Source organism: Tinamus guttatus, unplaced genomic scaffold, assembly GCF_059628265.1.
Source record: "Tinamus guttatus ecotype Peru unplaced genomic scaffold, ASM5962826v1 Tinamus_guttatus_pri_ptg000489l, whole genome shotgun sequence".
Lineage (NCBI taxonomy): Eukaryota > Metazoa > Chordata > Aves > Tinamiformes > Tinamidae > Tinamus > Tinamus guttatus.
In genome coordinates this window covers 994,738-1,013,510 of record NW_028289023.1, presented here as the reverse complement: position 1 = coordinate 1,013,510, position 18,773 = coordinate 994,738, and the positions used below count along the sequence as shown (strand labels likewise).

The following is an 18,773-nucleotide window of genomic DNA, read 5'->3' as shown; positions in this document are numbered from 1 at the left end:
GGCCCGCCCTGCTATTGTACTCGCGCCAAGGCGCTGCGCTCCCCCCTCCTCGCTGCCCCGTGGTCCCTCCCAGAGCCCCACTGGGCGCCGCGCGGAAGGTCCCATCCGTGGGAAACGGGAGGGGCCGGCGGGGCTGGACGGGGTGAAGAGCGGAGCGCAGCTTCCCCCCCCCCATTCCAGGGCGGGGCTGGGCTGTGATTAGCGTGTGTCACCACCAATGCGGCGGGAGCTGTGGCGCGAGCAGCCAATGGGCGGAGAGCGGGGGCGGGAATAGCAAAGGCCGGCGGCGCCTGCGCGGGGAGGGGAAGGAGGTGGCGGCCGTTCCGTCGTGTCGCGCTGTCGGCGGCGCCGGGGCGGGCCGGGGGGCGGGATGGAGCGGGCGGCCGCGCGGCCGTGAGCGGGCGGGGAGCCGTGCGCGCGGCCGCGGGGCAGGCCGGGCCGGGGCGGCGGCGGCGGGCGGCGAGCGCGGCGGCGGGGACGCGGGCAGGATGAGCCAGGAGGAGATCCTGCGGCGCTTCATCCGGCGCGTCCGCGCCATGAAGGACACGGACCACAATGGCGAGGACAACTTCGCCAGCGACTTCATGGTGAGCGAGGGCGGCGGCGCAACGGGATCCGCCGGGGGCGGGGGGGGCAGCGGCGTCGCCTCCCCGCCCCACGCTGCTTCCCCCCTCACACACGCTGCGGACAGCGGCCGTTGGGAAATGGACCGGAGCTGCCCCCCCGCCCCGGTTCCCTCCCTGAGGAGATAAAGCGGCCGGGGCGTCCTCCGGCCCCGCCGCGTCCTTCCCGCCCCTTGTCGGGCACGGCAGCTCCCGTTCCCCCCGCGGCGCGTTCCATCTTCCCCGCGGGAATCCGCGCCCCATCCCCCCGGCTCCATCCCTCGTCCTTTCTTCCTGCCGCCGCTTCCCTCCGCCTAACGGCGCGGGGGTTGGGGAGCTCCGGGGCTCCCGGTGCGTTCGGGCTGCGCCAGGCGCCCGCCGCGGGTGCTCCCGTTGGGCGGGAGGCTCCCGCCGGGAACAATGATCCCGGCTGGGCGGGCAGGCGCTGCTGACAGCGGCCCGTGTGGCCGCGGAGGGGGGCGGCCCCACGGCGCCCTTGGCTCGAGCTGGGGGGATCCTTCCGCCCCGGCTCTGGGTAGTGACTGGGAACAAAAAAAAAAAAAAAAAAAAAAAAAAAAAAAAAAGGAGGGGGGGGAGAAATCCCCCCTGGATGCAGGAGCCGCCTTAGGCTCGGGCGCGGATGTTGCGCAAGGGCCGCGCGCGGGGAGGAAGCGGCCGCGGGAGCGGCGGCCCCTGCGACCCGCGGGAAGGGTCCCCTGCACGGGGAGGGCGGTAGTTTTTCCACAGCCGTTCGGTTAATGCCAGAAATGCCGGGTTTTGTGACCAAACGTGGCCCTTCCTCATCTCATCAATAGCCTGTTCTAGTCAAAGTGCGCGCCCGTGGATTTCCTTTTTTTTTCTTTTTTCTTTTTTTTTTCATCCTTTCTTATGAGCAGCAGTGTTTCTGCAGGGAAAAACTTAGTATTTTTTGCATTTGTCTCTTTGTCAGCACGTTTATAGCTTTTAATTGCCCAAGTAGCAAGCTCTGGCTCTCATAGAGCAGCAAGGAAAGAAAGTGCCTTTTAAAAACAGGAATACCCAATTGTAGAAAATAGTTTCAGGCAATGCACCTTAGTCCTGCGCTGCCTTGCCAGCAGTGTTAAATCCTCTGGAAGGGATTGCAATCGAGGCTTTTTTGTTTGTTTGTTTTGTCCTTATAATGCTTTATATTTCAAACTCATTATGCTTTATTTCTGCATAATACATTAAAGGGAAACCAGGAAACTAGAAGGCTGGTCCGTGACATGAATATTCTCATTGCTTGCAGTGTTCATCTGTGTGTATTAAAGCTGGGTGGCTAGATTAGGGTGGCCACAAGAATTGTAATTACTGGAATTCTTTTGCTAAGAACGAATGTATTTTTGCTGCGCTTCTTTCACAAAGCTGTACTTAGATGATATGTAAGATAACTGAAGTGGAGAAATAAGAAAGAAACGGAGGGGGTGAAGAACTCCCATATCCTCCGGTTTCTTTAATAGCAGCAATTTTTCTGGGAGGAAGGGAAGAGGGAGGTAATATTCCTCATTTAAGCGCAGGATATACGGTTGCTGCTAAGCAATGGCAAGCTTGTGGAAAAGGAATTACTGTTACTCATCACTTCATTTCCAAGTTGAAATGGGATCTAAAAATAGAAGTGGAAGAGTGGGTGAGCGCAATTGAAAACAATTTTTTATTTTCGCGTCTTTATTGCCTTAGATTGTGTGGAGTAATTGGCTTTTGGAATTATATTTAGGTTCAAGTGAATGAACTAAGTACTTTATAGGTGCCAGGGAGTTCTGGAAGAGATGATAAAGAAATTGGTGTAGGCTGCCGTTGACTGAAGTCCTCTGATTAGTCTGGCTCAGTGTTATTAAAGCCCATAGATAAGTAGGGCTGCTATTTAATAAAACCCTTGAAGTACCTGGTCCACTTGGACAGCAGGAATGGTATCCTTTCTCCCCCAGGATAAATTGTATAATCTAGGCACCAAGTCTTGTACAGGAAATCAAATGCCATTTATTAAATAATATTAATATGCACTAGCAAGTAAGCAGGGCTTTATTAGTAGAGCGTTTAAGTATTATGGGTGTAAACAATTAGGTTTAAATGAAGTAGATTGTTTGAAAGCAATATCATCTTGCCTGTGCTTTTTGCAAATAAGCAAAATCTGTGGCCTTAGGGACAGGGAGACTATCTTAATATAAATGTAGCTTTGGATTTTACTGGTACGGTGGAAATAGCTCTAAGAGTGCAGCTCTTTTCATGTTTTTTGCTGACATAGATGTGTTGGCAAAACAGATTGCTTCCTCTTGATGCTTTCTGATGCATAAATAGAGCCAGCCTCACCTAGGTTCTCATTTTCTATAATGTGTCTTAATTCAACATTTGTCATATCTCAAAGCTTGGAAATCAAACTCTATATAGAGATGAAGAAAACTTCTTTTTTTTTTCCGTCTGGATTCTAGGTTATAGGAAGATCTCAATAAAAAGTTTGCTGATTTTCATTTAATACATGCACAACTTAAAGTATTTTGTTTCTTGATGTAATACAGTCCTAATGAATCCGTTCTGAGAGGACAATTCCTATAATTTGTCTGATCTAACTTGCCATTGGAGTAGGCTAACTGAAACATGGATAATGTAAGGCACTATATTAAAAAAATACATATTCTGATTAAGGAATTTGGTGGTATATGACAGTTTGGCTTAGTCTTTTGGGATACATCTCTGAGTATTCTGTAGTCATGTTATATAAATGTATTTTTTTCTCCCTTCTCTCAGAAAAGTGCATGCTTTCAGGAAAGTGCAATATCTAATAGTGCTAAAAATCAAATGGTAATAGGCTGTTCTAAGTTGTTGATCAACTGTATTAAGATATGTAATGAGTAGTTTGTATAGCAGTAATAAACATTACACTGGTTTTGTTCTGATTCATGTACATTCCAATGTAACATTAAAATACAACAAAAATATATTCAGCCATAACCATAGTACTCAGGAAACATGCCTGTTAAAAGCTTGTTTGGATATTAATTAGCATTTATGTGAGCTTCTTTGCTTCAAATACCATTAATGCATTAAGCTAGCATCTAATCTAGAAACTGAGCAAAGAAGGATAAGGGTAACTTATCTCTAAGATGTGTTGTCAAATACGTTTGACTACTTAATATAATCTATAAATAGATCTATTATTTTTTTTCCTTGTGTTTATTTCATTCTTGAAAAAGTTCCATGTTTGTAACACTTTGGAGGATGAGCTCTCAACTTGAGCTTTATTGTTTACGCTAATAAAATACACACTATTTTTTCAAGAGTTTTTTAAATCTGTTTAAACTAGGAAGAAGCATCTTGGTAGAATCATCTAGATGATAAATCTTTTCTTAGACCTTTAGAAAGTTTTAATTGATGTAAATATAGACTCGTATTAAGTCATTGCAAATTGAGGGCTTGTGAGCAAACCTGTGCAATTTGAGGCATTTGTTCCCCTTTAAGCATGGCAGAAGGACTGACTGGAGAAACCGAGCTATAAATTATGTTGTACAGCTGATCTGCTATGAGAAACTCTGTTCTTAAAGATGTGTTAATAGGTCATAGACAACTGTGTCAGTGTTTCAATGTGCTTTGAGCCTTTGTAAAATCTGAGACAAAAATGGGCCTGTTTTTCCTGTCTCCCTTGTTATGCTTTGAGTGTTAATATATTTTTGAAGTTCTATTCCCATTAACTGCTTCTAAGCTGAATGCTGCTAATTTGATTGGAGACCAAAAAGATGGTTTTGTTGTGACCAGTGATAAGCATCCAGGCTGTTGCTAGAGCTTTGCTTGCACAGACTGCTTGTCATTGGATTGATAGGGCTGCGTCGTAGTTTCAGTAAACCTCAGCTTTGGCAGCTTCGGAAATCTCTTGAAAGGCTGCTGCTTAACTGCAACTTTCTGTGAATGACCATTTCATTTAAATATCCAACTTTTTTATTTCTGTGCTTTCAAAGACGTCATTCTGATGACATCCAACCACAAAGATGCTATAGTGGCCCTGGGGTATAAGGACTTGCAACCTGACTAAAATCGCAGTAAGTCTTTTGGCCAAGTGAAGCTGAACCAGGTCAGTTTGGGCAATATATCTGTTATTTAACAAAGAACAAAGTTATTTAACAGCTTCTGTAGGGCCAGTCTCTAGAACAGAGGGTTCTTCAGTCCTGAAGGTTTGTGTATGATTTTGCCGTGTATTATAAAGCACATGGTAATTTTGATCTTGCACCTTATGACATACCACATACATCCCGAATAGTATAAATGGGATGTCAAATGCCTAGCTTTTAGTTTGGTATCAATCCTACAACCCCTTTTTTTTTCCTGTGTGCCTGACTAGAAACATTGAAGCTCACACTGAACATTGTCTTTAGATCTAGGGGAGGTGAAATGTGGTCACAGGAGGTAGATGTGTATATAAATATACATGTGTATCTGCATGTATGTTTCTGTATATTTCTGCATATATCTACGACTTTGCAATTGCTATAGCAATGGCTTCTTCTTGCTTTGAGGTGCACATAATTCACCTTCAAATTAGAGTGAGTTAATAGAAATTAACAGCTCTGCAACTGAGGAAAGGCTAATCTAAATACCTACTTATCTAATATTTATATATTTGTTCAACAAAAATCTAAGGCTTTGAAGTTCATCTTAAAAGTTTTAATTTATCACAAAAAAAATCCTGTTTGATCTTTCTTCACTATTTTTATCTGAGATTCATGGATTTTGTGTGGAAGGAACTTGTGCTGCTACAGTTGTACGGAAATGCGTTCTGTGCATGGGAGATTTTGGCATGGAGAAAATAGTAAAGCATCTGTTACTGCTGAGGAAAGCCAGAACTATAGTAGTAGCTTGAGCAATTGTTGTAGAACTTAAATCAGAAGTTGTTGTAGAACTTAAATCAGAAGTTAGACAACAACTTTTTTTTTTTTTTTTTTTGTGTGTGTGTGTGTGTGTTACAAAGCATCAGTCTTGACCTGGGGAGAGGCATCAAGGCATCAGTGTTAAAGGCTGGGTATGGAATTGGCTAGAGCAGAAGTGCAGTGGTGTCCCGGTGTAGTCCTCAGGCTGTTGTTCCACAGTTGTTACTATTACATCAGTGCAGTCTCACATCACTTGGCTTTAGATATGTGCTTTAAATCAAGCATGGGTTGGCAGCTGTATTTCTGTTAACTAAAATCTGAACATTGCAATGAGATTATGCTCTTTGCTTTCCTGCTTGATCTGCCATAACCTACCAATATCAAACTAACTCATCAAATATTCAAATTTGTTCAAATTTGAACAATCAGAATGTGCTCATAGAAAGAGAACACTCTGATAGTGCTGTGAAATTCCTGCTCTGGAACCAGAAACCACAAAGAACGACTTTTTTTGGGGGGTACCTATCTCAATTCCTACTACATCTTCCAGAAATTATATTGCAAGTTGACCCGAGAGCACTGAGGCAGTGCAAGTGCCGAGTGGTAGGGTGAGGTAGGGGTGCTCCCATCTGCAAGCTGAAGGAAGGAATGGAAGAGGAGAGGGGTGCCGTAAAGTCCAGTGGATTTTTTTCAACCATTGTTTTAAAGTTGCTTTGAATATTGAATGTCCTGATGTTTCAGGAACTATGAGATTTGCACAAGAAAGTTGCAACATCTATCTCAAAGATACCCTTTTCTAGTTACTCTCTTGCAATCTGCTTTAGGAAAAAGAATTCTTGCACAACTGAATGAAAAACTAGTGAAATTTCCTCAAAAGTACCAGATAGACAGGTACAAATGGATGACCTAGTTTGGATGACCTGATTTGCCTCATATCTTGCTTTTTCTTTAAAAGGTAATTTTATTATTGGCAATTAATTTATGGAGAGGGTTACTGCTCTTACTGCTCTAATGGAAGTTGTTTTTTTTTTTTTTTTTTTTGGGGGGGGGGAGAGGAAGAAATGTCTAAACAAAAAAAAATGAATCATCAGCTGTAAAAAGTAGCAAGCTCATATAGTCAATAACCTTTAATAAGGAAAAATATCAATTATAAACAGATTGTGGTGTTGTGTAGTGTACTAGAGGTTCCTTTAATAACAGAAGCAAATAAGGATACATTTTTGATTCATTAATAAAATAAAATGTAGTATCCTCTAAAATTGTAGGAAAAAAAGCATCAACTGTTTTGAAACAATTGCTGCCATAATGTTTCTGACAGATAACTACTTCTATTTTACTTCTGACCTCCCCTAGACCGGCAAAAAAGGGATTGTACTGGTTGGCTTTATTAAAATGGCAAGGGCAACCAAGTTAATAATGAAAAGTTTTAAGTTCTGTATGCTTCAGTGCCCTGTTCAATTTTGAGTTCACTCTATTTCAAAGCCATCATATCACAAGTCAGAAGCTCACTGATATTCTTGTTTTTATATGGGTAGGGGAGTGGGCCTTGATTATTAAACAGTATTACAATATATAATTTTTAATCGTATAGTGTCAGCCTTAGGTATCAGTTCTGCTGTCTGAAGTTGTGGTTTGGAAAGTATCCCCCATCTAAGGGGAAACAAATTCATTTAAAACCGAATTGCTTTAAAGAACATCTGCACTGCTTTAATCTTTTCATTTAGTTGTAATACTGAACTTCTTAGTTGTAGTACTGAATTTCTTAAAACAAACTTGTCTTGCATTAACTTCCTTCTTATGTAGTCTTATAAAAATGTTTTAGCTGTTTGTGTTTATTTTTCTACAGTTAGCTTTCAGTAATATCCTTTGAACAATTTCAGATCTTGCCGCATCTTTCTACTGTTTTTGCTGCTTCTGTCTTGTCATTCTTATTGGCTCATGTGAATGACTTTTTTAATCTAAAAACTCACAGATTTTGTACTTTAAATGATCACAGGAAGAATAGCTTCCTTGATAAGTTAGGTTAAAAACTGTTCTTTTGTTTTTGATAGGCAAGTGATCATCTCTTACCTGTGTCCTCCCATCATATAATAAGTGCCAATAAGTACCAAGTTTGTGGATTTTTATTTTGCTGGTCAGTTAGTACAGGACAATCAGGGGGAGTTTGCAGAGAGTGTGATACACGAGTGGCAGTGTTTCCTCCTTGTGCTGTTACAGAGGCTGGGCAGTTTGCACATCACTGCTGTTATTTTCTTTCATAGTTGTTGTTGCGTGTCTCGTGAGTTGGGAGCCCGTTCCTGCCTCGTGCCGAGCTGGGTGTCTGCGGCTGCTTGGACAAGGTGCCAGTTCATGCAGCTTTTGCCCAGACTTCAGAGCCCGCTAGGGCTGATTCCAGGCCGCTTGCCACGTTTGAGTTGGTAGCAGGGAATGCTGATCCAGAACTTTCGTCTTGTTTGATTGCTGTCTTTTTTTTTTAATATATAGATGTTGCTCTTCATGTGTGTTGGTAAGGCATTATTCTTATCTGATACTTCCTCTGCTTTTTTTTTTTTTTTTTTTCGGTAGATCCAGCTATCTTGAAACATCTGTGTTCCCAACTCGAAGGATGTTATACAGGCTTCCTGTCCTTGAGCGTTCAAGGGGCCAGCCTGTGGATTGTGCTTGGTGTGGGAATGACTAATTGCCATGGGAACGACACTGCTCTTAAGATGCCTGAGTGCTGTTTCACTCTGTCCTAAATGTTTCACTTTTTATTTGACTCTTTAGTACAAACTCTTTGGAAGAGGGGTATTTTTTCCCCCTCCTCCCCCCTTCTTCTCGAGCCACTCATTTTTCTGGTAGCTTGATACAATGCTTGGCCATAACTTCCTGTTTAGCTAGTTTTTTTTATAAGGTCTGTTGTCCAGTCTGAGACGTTACTGAGCAAAACTTAAAAAAGCTTCTAAATCAAGAAGTACAAACCCAAAGTGAACCAAATGACACAGAGTGGGCTGCAGAGCATGGGTGGATGGGGTCTATCTTCTGATAAGTAACTGCCCTCTGAGGAAGTGGAAGTGCCCGTGGGGTGTCTCTGGTGTGCGCATGATGTGCTGCAAAAAGCCACACGTAGCTTTTTAGTGCTTCTCCACATGGAGAGAAGATGTGAAGCCTTAAACCTTCCTTTATTTTCTGCCTGAATCTCGGTCATCTTTGTCTTCCTACCTAGAAAGCAGCATTACAACTCGAAGCAACTCTTTCCTTGTTGTCTACTCCCTCGTGCATATGCTGATAATTTTAGCAAATTGTTAATTGAAATGAGTGGAGTTGTCCTATAGGAGTACTTGAGAGAATCATTCATCTCAAAATAAAGCTGGAAAATGAAGCACTATTCTGGAGGGAAGAGTGTATGTAGGTTAGTTTAACTGCTTCAGAAACCTGAAGACTCCTGCAGAAATTGATTCATTATAATTTGCCCATAGGGAAGTACTTCCTATTGCACAAACTCTTAAAGGAAGGAAATAGTCTTTTAGGTATCATGAGTCTCCCCAGATCATTTTAAGTATTTGACAGTTTTAAGAATTCTGTGTTCAGTAATGCAGATGGTTACACAAAGATGTAACTAATCCTCATACAGAGTAGCATCAAAGAAAGCTCACATTTGGTAACATATCTTTTTAAACAGTGTGACTTTTTGGTGCAAAGTTAAAGCTTTTTTTTTTTTTTTTATAGTGGTAATATCTTTCTGGCACAGCATTTAAAGCTAAACACTGTTTAAATTAATGAATGTGCAGAAATGCAACCAGCATCCTGTTTGTACAGGCTTACAGCATGCATATAATAGACAAGCTTTGCTGTATTAATAGAAGAATAAAAATCCTGTATCTAGTAAAGTACTACTGTTTGATTATACAGGGGTGGAAAAGGTATAGGAAAACCTTAGTGGTATTGTTTTTAGCTTTTATGGGTGAAGATAACTTGAAGACATGTTAAGAGTACTCCAGGAATGCTGAAGTGGGGGAGTAGCACTGAAATATAACGAGAATCCATTGCAGAGGTATAATGAAGTAGTTAACACATTTAGTTCTGGAGAGGCAGTGCCTTTGAACAAAACATGACTGATTTTCATCAGGTAAAAGAATCTTGAAGGGTACTCAGGCAGTCGCTGGAGTTGGTTTTGGCAAATAACTGGAGCAATGAGGTCCTTTTATTCTTATGTTTCAGTATCATGTTCCTTAGATATTTGGGAATTCTTGTAACACTTAACTATTTTTAAATGTCAGAAAATTCATTTCAAAGTCAGGAGTTCCTTGAATCCAGTACTGACTGTGCAGGTTTTCTGGTGTTGTTTCTTGCAAAATAATCCAAGAAAAGGTACAATACAGCAGACAACACTGGATAAAATTGTTTAATTTTTTTTTGCTAGTGTGGTGTTTAATAGTGTTGGAGTTTAATATTGACTAGCTATGATTGAGAATGAGATGTTTTGTTGATAGGGATGTAGCTTGCCAGTTTTACACACAGAACCAAAGATTTGTTTGGATAGAGATTAGAGCCTTCTTTCCTTCCTGTGGTAGGTCAGTTTAATGTGTATGTGAACGTCATGCTGTGTGGAAAGAGAATTACATAAAACCTTTTTAATTTATAAACTGGGCTTGAGAATTCCTCTAAAAGAAACAATGTATATGGAAACTGCTTATGCAAGGTGTGCTGTTGGTTTTTAAGCTCACCTCAGATGCCATGGAATTAAAGGTTTTGTAGAAAGATAGAGGAAGTGCTTACATTGCATTAATCTACTGCTGTGGTGTGTGTGTGTTTTTCTTCCCCTCTCTCCTGCTTTGGTCGAGCTCACTCAATCTGGCTTCTGGACACTGTACAAACAAGATACCCTGTAGGAATTCTGCTCTTATGTCAGCTGGTAGGTGAATCATCCTTGTCTGCCACGGGGGCTGTTTTCCACTGCGCTTAGTGCTTATGTCAAATTTATGCAAATTGCAACATTGATTTGTATTAGATTTAAAAAAAAAAAAAAAAAACTACTTTCATCTGTCTTGGCTATTGCATTTTCATTCTACTCCTGAATGCTGTTATTTTCTTTACTCCTGTTCTCATATTAGCTTATCCCTGTACCTCTGGAAGAATTTTCTTATTTTTAAACCATAATTTCTTATTGGCTCTGGAAAACTGAGGCCATCACATGGAAAGGGGAAGGGTAGAGTCAAAATCCATATGAATAAGTTAGGTATTTCTTCAATCTTGTCTTTGACTTCTAGAGTAGAAGCTCTTCAGAGCAAATATTATCTTCATGCATCTTTTTATGGACTTACTGGACTGAATGCAAGTCATTGTCTGCATTGAGTTTAGTCCCTTTTTTGAGCAGTGGAAGCACTGCTTTTTGATTAATTGTTGGGGCTTACTAAGGGGAAAAGTGCAGTTTTTCACTTAAATGATTTGTGCAGAATAGACTGGACTATTTGAGTCTGGTTTTAGTTTCTGAACTGAATGGCTTGATGGCAGAGTCCATTGGCTTTTTCATGCTGCTCAGGTTTGAATGTGTTACCTAGAAATACATATATTTTTTGAAAAAATTAAGTCCCTTAAACATATAGCAGGGCAGTGAAGCTTAACCAGACTGGTTAAAAGCAGTTTGGAAAGAACTGAAACAGTTCCTCCAAAGCTGTTTTGAATGTGTCTGTCAGTCATTTTGAGACACTATGGATACTTCACTGCTGTGTGTATTTCTGTTTATTGGTGTTTTTTTCTTTTGTTTTCTGGAATTACTTGTCAAACATTTACTCTCTCCTTAGGACAAATGTGTGTTCCTGTCTGGCTTTACTTGCATTAATAGCCATTCCTGTTAGCTGGTGAAATACTGATATATGAGGCGAGAACTGGGAATTAGAAGAAAGTCTTTGTGGGAAGGGCCGGCAAAGGATTAAAGATGACATCACTTTTACTGTTCCTTAAGGAAGAATTGAAGCAGGCATTGGTCTTTTAGAAGTATTGCCCTTTTTTTCTTGAATGCTGCCGCTTCTGCCAAAGGAAAATAAAGTGGAGAAACTTAATTTTTGTCCTGCCTACTTAAAGTAGTGCATAGTAGTTCTCGCTTTAGTAACTTCAGATATTTTGGAGGATCATTTCCCCCAGTGCAAGCTGTGTACAATATGTAGCTATTCCATAGCTAGAGGCAGACTTCCACATCTGTAGTAGTTTAGACCTTTTATGCAGACTGCAGATGCATCTGTTCACCCATTGAGAAGTAGTTGGTGTAATTTTCATTGATGTAAGCAGCAGTACAACCTGTTCCATATGAGTTGTTCTGTACTCTGTAGCCTCATTTGCCTGATCACTTGTTCCTATATATATATATATATATATATATGTATGTTAAAAAACACACTTTGGTTTTAGTATTTCCTATCTTGCTCTATACAATTCTGGATTTCATTCTTTCTTGCCTAACCTTTCCCAAGAGTGCTTTGAGAGAGATCTGTTCTGAGGAAGTAACTTTGGTAACACAACTTTCCTCATTTTACTGTATTTCATCTACACATTTTGTCATTCTGAAGAGCCATGACTTGCGATTTCACAAACTTATCTTTCTGTTACGTTAAAAATACAAGTAAGTTCCGATTCTCCAGTTTTAAGAGCTAAAAGTACAGTAGTCAGTAAAATGCCTTGAGATACAAGTGTTCTTGAGGGAGGTAGAAACCATTTTGCTGGAGAAATAAATGGTAAGCAATAACATTTTTGGGAGGAAGCAATGCAGAAATAGATTCTTAATTGCATTTTAGTGAGCTAAAACAGGAAGGTGTTTGCAGCTTATTTGAGTGCAGGTTTGCAGTCTGCTGATCTTTCTGTGGGTAATGTGTCTCGAGCAACCTACTGAGTCGGAGGAGGCAGTAAAAATGTCTTTAGAAGAGCAGTTCTGTGTGTGCCAGGAATCGTAACCAGCGTCTCGCAGTCGAACAAGGCCTGACTTAGGGTTCTGCAGACAGGGGCTTTGTGATGCTAATCCACCCAGTGCTGCTTTTCTGATATGTTGACAGGTTTAGTGTCTCACCAAGCCATCTTGTTAATTTGGTGTTTTAGCTGAAACAGTTGCTTTTCATGTTTATGGAGCTTGGCAGCAAAAGGGACCACAACTGTAGTGTTTCCGCAGAGTTTTCTAAAATGCACCTATAAACAGAGAGAAGAATTTTCAGTCAGTGTTGGGTAACTTCCCCATGCAAGTAGGGGCTCAAGCCAGTGTCAGTAGCAGGTTACTACAAAGACAACGTTTGCTCTGATACTGAGAATGAATGACATTAAAGGAGATTAGCAGCTTAGAGGAGAAGTTTACTGAAAAGAGCTGAAATAAAAGGCTAATAGAAGGAAAATTATACAGTTATCTCTGGGACTACTGTTAATAGTTTGCTGTGTAAAATGCAGAACTAAATATATTAACAGCTGCTGGCATTTATGTTAACTATTGCCTCCCATGCTGTAAGCTCAGTCAAGCTGCGCTTTGTGTGCAGGTGATGAGAACGAAACTGTCCTGCTGGTAGCGCGTAGGAGCAGAAGCTCAATGTTACTGAACAGAGTAAGTTAACTGAATGTTAATAAACTTGTATAATTGTGAGGTTTGGGACGAGGGAGTAGCAAGAATGGCACTGAGGTCCTTTCTAGGCAGCCTAATACAAAGTATCCCAAATATTTTTGGTTACCTTTATTGGTATTCAAATAAAATCTACCTTACTTGCCAGAATAGGTATAACCTGCAGTTCAGGTTGAACGTATCTGTCTTTGATCAACCTATAGTGGCGGCATGGTGGATGGAGATATGTAAGTAAAGAACCTTAGGAAATGATGTCAAAGGTAAAATTTGGCCAAGACACTCGTGTTCATGGATCTGTCGTTGTTAAAGGGAGTTCCTTAAAGTTATAGAAACAACTAATTTGGAAAGCATGTGTGTATGTGATGAAAAAGGTAACATTGCTATTTCCACTGGGTGCAGTTTTTCTGAACCTGCTGCGGATTCCTACTGTAAGAGCAAAGATGTAACTGAACAGAGAAACCTTCGTAGCCTTCCCTGTCTCCTTTGGAAACAGCAGGCTGCTCGTGCTTGCTAATACTGCTGTGATGCTTGCTTGGTAGTTCTAATACTGACACACCATTTTAATCCCTGCTGCATTAAAATGTATAATAAAATATACATGTGGGGGGGTTTGTTTTTCCCCCCTACTCCCCTTTCCCCCTTTTTTGTCCGTCTGCTCTTGTAACGTGTAGTGCTGCCTCCCCCTGCATAGCCCTGCCCCTCAGTCCTCGCTTGTAGTTGGGCATTAGTGACTTGGTACATGGTCTTTCCATCAAACTTAAGATTCCATTTATATCCATATTCTAATTTTAGATTAAGATTTAGTTTATGGGCATAATATCTAGATTTCATGCAGGTGCCTACAAACATACTGCTGCCTGCGATAGGCATTTAATGAGCCTGGACTTTGCCTTCTGCTTTCCCCTTTACCTAGGGGAGTGTTTTTATGCCTATCATGGGGATTTCACACTGTGCTCTAGTAATTGTCATTTTGCTTCTGAAGAAAAATCTTTTTAATGTTGTGTCATGTTGGCATAGGTTGAGCCCATTCTAGTGCCCTGCCCCAGAGCTGTCCTAGCTCCTAAAAAGCAGAAGTCCTTTCATCTTGCAGGCTTCCTATCCTTTATTTTCAGACTGCACCTTAGTACACGTTGCGCAGGAAGCTGTGCTCCACCTCCATGATGTTCTCGGGCCCAGCTCGTGGTGCTTAAGCTCTTCCGTACGGGCTAAACTCTGCCTCATGTTCTGTGGCTGGTGCCGTCATGAAAACTGCTGCTTGTGGCCCCTCCAGTCCTGCCTGGAGGGCTATGGGGAGGCTTTACAATAACTGTCTCCGGCAGGATTCCCTTGAACAGCAGGTGTCACAGACCTCCTCCCCTTCCTGATGGGGATGCAGGAGGCCTCCCCTACCCGGGAGGACACTGACACCTAGTGGATGGGCCCCCCGCTGGGGCTGCACTGCGCCTGCTGCTCGGGGTCTGATGAACCGAGCGCGCTGCCGTAGGGACCCCGTGCTGCTGGGAAGGAGGCGAATACAAAACGTCGCTGCCTGTCCGCGTTAACAAGCAGGCAATGCAGGTGGATAGAGCCGCACAGCAAGACGGGTCGCGCCGAGGGCCTTCCCGGAGACGGGCTGCTGCTGCCCTTCAGCTCCAGCCTTCGCTTTTGCTGGGCTTGGAGGCTTTGCAGCACGTGGTAGTTCTGCTTTGCAGCTTGTCCAAAACATCTGCTGGCTTAAGTGGGAACAGAGTGGCAGGAAACTCGTAACAAAAACAGAGCTCTTCAGCAAAGCTCCCGGGCAGAGCGCTGTGCATGCAAACCAACCTTGTGAGGAAGTTCTAGAAAATACAAGCAGTGATTTAAAAACACAATTAATTTGCAAAACTTGCTTAAATTGCATGAAATGATACTTCAATTGAATCAATAAAATCCTAATTTATTTCATGAAGCAAATAAACTTCATGAAAGTAGTAATTTCATAATTAAATATGGTATCTTCTGCTGTAATGAGGTGATTGCCACGGTCTGTGTAGGTCCTTATGCCTACAAGCAGTGAACGTATTGCTGTAGATTGTCTTTGAGCTCTGAGGACTTTAACAAATACTGGTGCAGAATTATTTAACAATAACATGCTCTTTTGGGATGTGTTGACCATGTACTAGCTTCCAACAGAGGCTGAACCAAAAGACAGTTTCAAGATATTGTATTTCAAGCTGGAGGTTGCTAGATTTTTCGAAACTTGCTAGCACCTTTTAATTATGGTGACAGTATCTTCAAGCACAACCAAAATATTGAAATGAATTCATGTTTTATTTATTATGACTACATGCGTGTGTCTCCCCTTCTTTGTTAGTTCTTAGCATGCAGCTGTTTTTGGCATTAAGTTTAGCTTTGCTTCTATTATCCTGAATGTCCATCTGCTGCTTTGTGTAATATTCTGATCTTCATTTCTATTGATTGCCTTCCAGCTGTGTCATCAGAAAGTCTGTTGCTGCTCTCTGCTTTGGTGAGAAGTCAGGAATGAAAATGCCTGCTCGGCCTAAGGAGTTTTTTGAAAAACTCCAGTGATGAGATCCTTCCAGTCAGATGATTTTTATTTCAGTATTGTCCATTGTAAAAACAGTCTAAAGAGACCCCTGTCTTGCCTTAATTCCTGCTTAAAAAACAGAAAGAATTCACACGCTCTTCTCTTGAATTGGCACCATATCAAATATCTGAAGCTCAGATTAGATCAGCTTCCTTTCCCAAGAAAGGAAATGGAGACTTGCTACTTGGTCCACATTATTATTCCACATAAGTGAGTATTATGGATACAAAATCTTGAGGTTACAGATCTGAATGGATTTCTATATATTTCTTAAATACTTGGAAATAAACCCATCATCTGGAACCTGGAGGGTTGAATCAAGTTATTATTTATATTCCAAACAATATACTTAAGAACTATGGTAAAGCCTAATGATTTTGGCTGTGGTTTGCCAAATAAGCTGTGTGGTTCTCAGTACTAGAGTGTAAATGTTAAACTTTTCTCACCTTTAAGCAGTTGAAGTTTATTTTAGAAATTCGTCAGCAATTTGACTGGCATCAGCACTTGCCTGAAACAGATTTGTTTTTCATAGCTAACTTTTTTTAGTTGTTAAAGTTTGGCAATGCAGAAGAGGTTGTATTTGGTAGCTTAGCCTCTCACTTGCACATTTTTACTCTTTGGGATACATTTGTTACACAGCTGCTTTAAAATCCTTTATATGATTGAGTGTATGCTTAGTATGAGGTAGGACACTTCTCTACTTAACAGAACAGAAGATTTCAGATGTAATTACATTATAAATCTAACAAAGACCATCTGTAGACAGGAAAATAACTTGGCCTTATTACTTTTATGTACAAAAGACAAGAAAGTACAAGACTTTATTTTTAGAAATGTTGGCGACTCATTTTCTGATTTCTTGTTTTGAAAGGAAACTTTTGTGGCATGTTTGATATTTCACCCTTTTGCTAGTTGCAAGCTTTTACATGCCTTCAAAATGTAGAATTTCCTATGAAATAGGAAAGGTTAAACTTCAAACCATTTGATTTAAAAAAAATCATTTACTTGATAACTTCAGTGTAATGTTCTTCCCTCTGGCTGTTCTCTCTTTGTGGTGTGGGACTGCAGAAGAGTTGGTATGAAATGTGAAAATACCTATGATTACCATCAGATTTTTTGATGCTATGTAACAAAATGTTGCGCAGTGTATTTCAGATGCTTATATTGAAGCTTATTTTTGTAAAAGAGAACTGCATACCATATTAGTGGGATTTTTTTTTTTAATTTAACGAAACATAAGTGATGATAAAGTTTATACTGTTTGGGACTTCAGTTGTGGCTCTTTAAGCTCTTGAATGTTTGGCTCTTAAAACAAAATATCTCCTACAGAGAAAAATGTACATTTGTTTTTCCTGTGAGCCGCCTCTGTTCCAGGTTTGATTCTGTGCTAGCCCTCGCTGCGTTGCTTTGGAGTAGCTGCTTTACAGCCCTTCTTCCTGCTGCAGTTCTGAGGGTTTTCTTGGCCCTTCCCCTCTCTGCTCCATCTCCTCCTGAAAGCAGGATTGGCAGAGTCCAGGTGAAAGGCGTGCGCAGCTGAACTCACGGGGGTTACGTTTGTTGACCAAAAATTGACAGATGCTCCAGATGTGAGCAATTGCAGCATAAAGCTCCTTTGCCCACCCATAAATATTGTGCTGGTTGTTAGCTCTGGTTATTACAGTAGAAGACTTAGTACAAGTTTGTCTCTTTAATGGTGCTACTTCTTTCTGGCTCTTAAAATGCTATTGAACTCTGTCATAAATGGCCTCTTTATAACTAGCACATTCCTTGGCTTCCAGACACAGCCTTAGAGAAGGGGTGAAAATATTTTTAAGCATGTTTTCACCAGTAAAGAGAAATGTATTTTCTCTTTGATACCTTCTTTCCCTTTTCTGCTTTTCAGGTCAACTATATATTTAAACTTACTCAACTGTGTGGTGTATATAAGGTGACGCATGGAAATACTGATTCAATACCTGTCAAAAGTGTTCTTGTTTAAGCCTGGAAAGGTTTTAGATCAATTTCTTTGGGGGAACAGTGCTTAAAACCTCGTGTTTCACTTGCCAGTTATAAACTCCATTACCAGTATCCTAGCTTTGCTTATGAATGCTGGGCATTCTGCAGTACTGAAAGTCTCTACAGATTCTGTACTGCCGTACAAGGTTCAAGCCTACTTCTAAAATAAAAACAATTAGACTTCTGGTGAAAGATAAAACCAGAGTATTTTTAATGGAATCACTTGTGTATCCAACACGAGCGTACTTGGCACTGCACTCGTGTCACCACGTAGCAATTCAGCTGCCCACTGAAGGCACCCGCGGAGCGGGTGGCATCTTGGAAATCCAGAGATGTCTTAAAGTCACTTGGACTCCAGAGTAAATCACTGCTTCCTGACTGCACCAGCTACTGTGCTTTCTGATTCTACTAGAATATTTGTTGGTCAAAGCCTTGACTGACACCCGTTTCATTCCTAATGCTGCCGATTTGTCTGAACTGCAGCTGCTCTTTCTTGAGTACTTGTTGCAGTTTGTTTCTGTTCTTTAAAGATGTGAGGTATGGAGAGGTCCAAGCAGAGAAGCTGCAGGGCACCCGTCAGAGCTGATGGACAGGGACTTCTGCAAGTCAGCCCAGCCAGGGCAGGACTGTGGCTGCCCAGATCCACATTTGCTTTGGCTAAAGCTTGAAAACTTGCACAGCTGCAGCTTCCATTATGTCCGTGGGCACCCTGTCTAGTCCTTCCTGGATGTTGAGTGTCTTTTGCTCCCACCCATTATGGGTAGCTGTAGTAGAACCATAAGAGCTTGTCCTTATGTGACCTTCTTTGGGTACTTTCTTCTGCATTTCCAGGGTCCTGGGGGTGCTATTCTTGGATATGCAATTTTTATTATACCATAGCTACTGGGTTTTGATTTCCCCAAGAGGCTTTAGCTCTGGTGTATGGGAGGTAGAACAAGTCTCTTAAAGCTGTATTTCTTCATGAAAGGGGCATTCCACTTAAGTCTTCATTCAGTTCAGAACCTGCACTGGTAATGGCCACATCGCATCCAAGACTGTCTCTTGGCAAGGTTTGGTTTGACTTTAGAGCTAGTCTATCTAGATGGGGATGGATTGTATTGTGGCCATGTTTCCTGGATAAATTTAAAAGAAATGGTAGCTTCTGAGAGGGCATTTACATGGATCTG

The 18,773-nt window shown here is 41.5% G+C and overlaps 1 protein-coding gene across 1 annotated transcript in view; it reads left to right on the top strand.

Annotated features, from left to right (window-relative positions):
• The first annotated feature begins 405 nt into the window (after positions 1 to 405).
• The window catches only part of PTPN12 (protein tyrosine phosphatase non-receptor type 12), a 58,563-nt gene continuing 40,195 nt past the window's right edge, over positions 406 to 18,773 (top strand). The window contains exon 1 of the mRNA XM_088533247.1: positions 406 to 587. Within this exon, the coding sequence (XP_088389373.1) occupies positions 489 to 587 (99 nt within the window). The 5' untranslated portion in view covers positions 406 to 488. The remainder of the gene's footprint in view (positions 588 to 18,773) is intronic.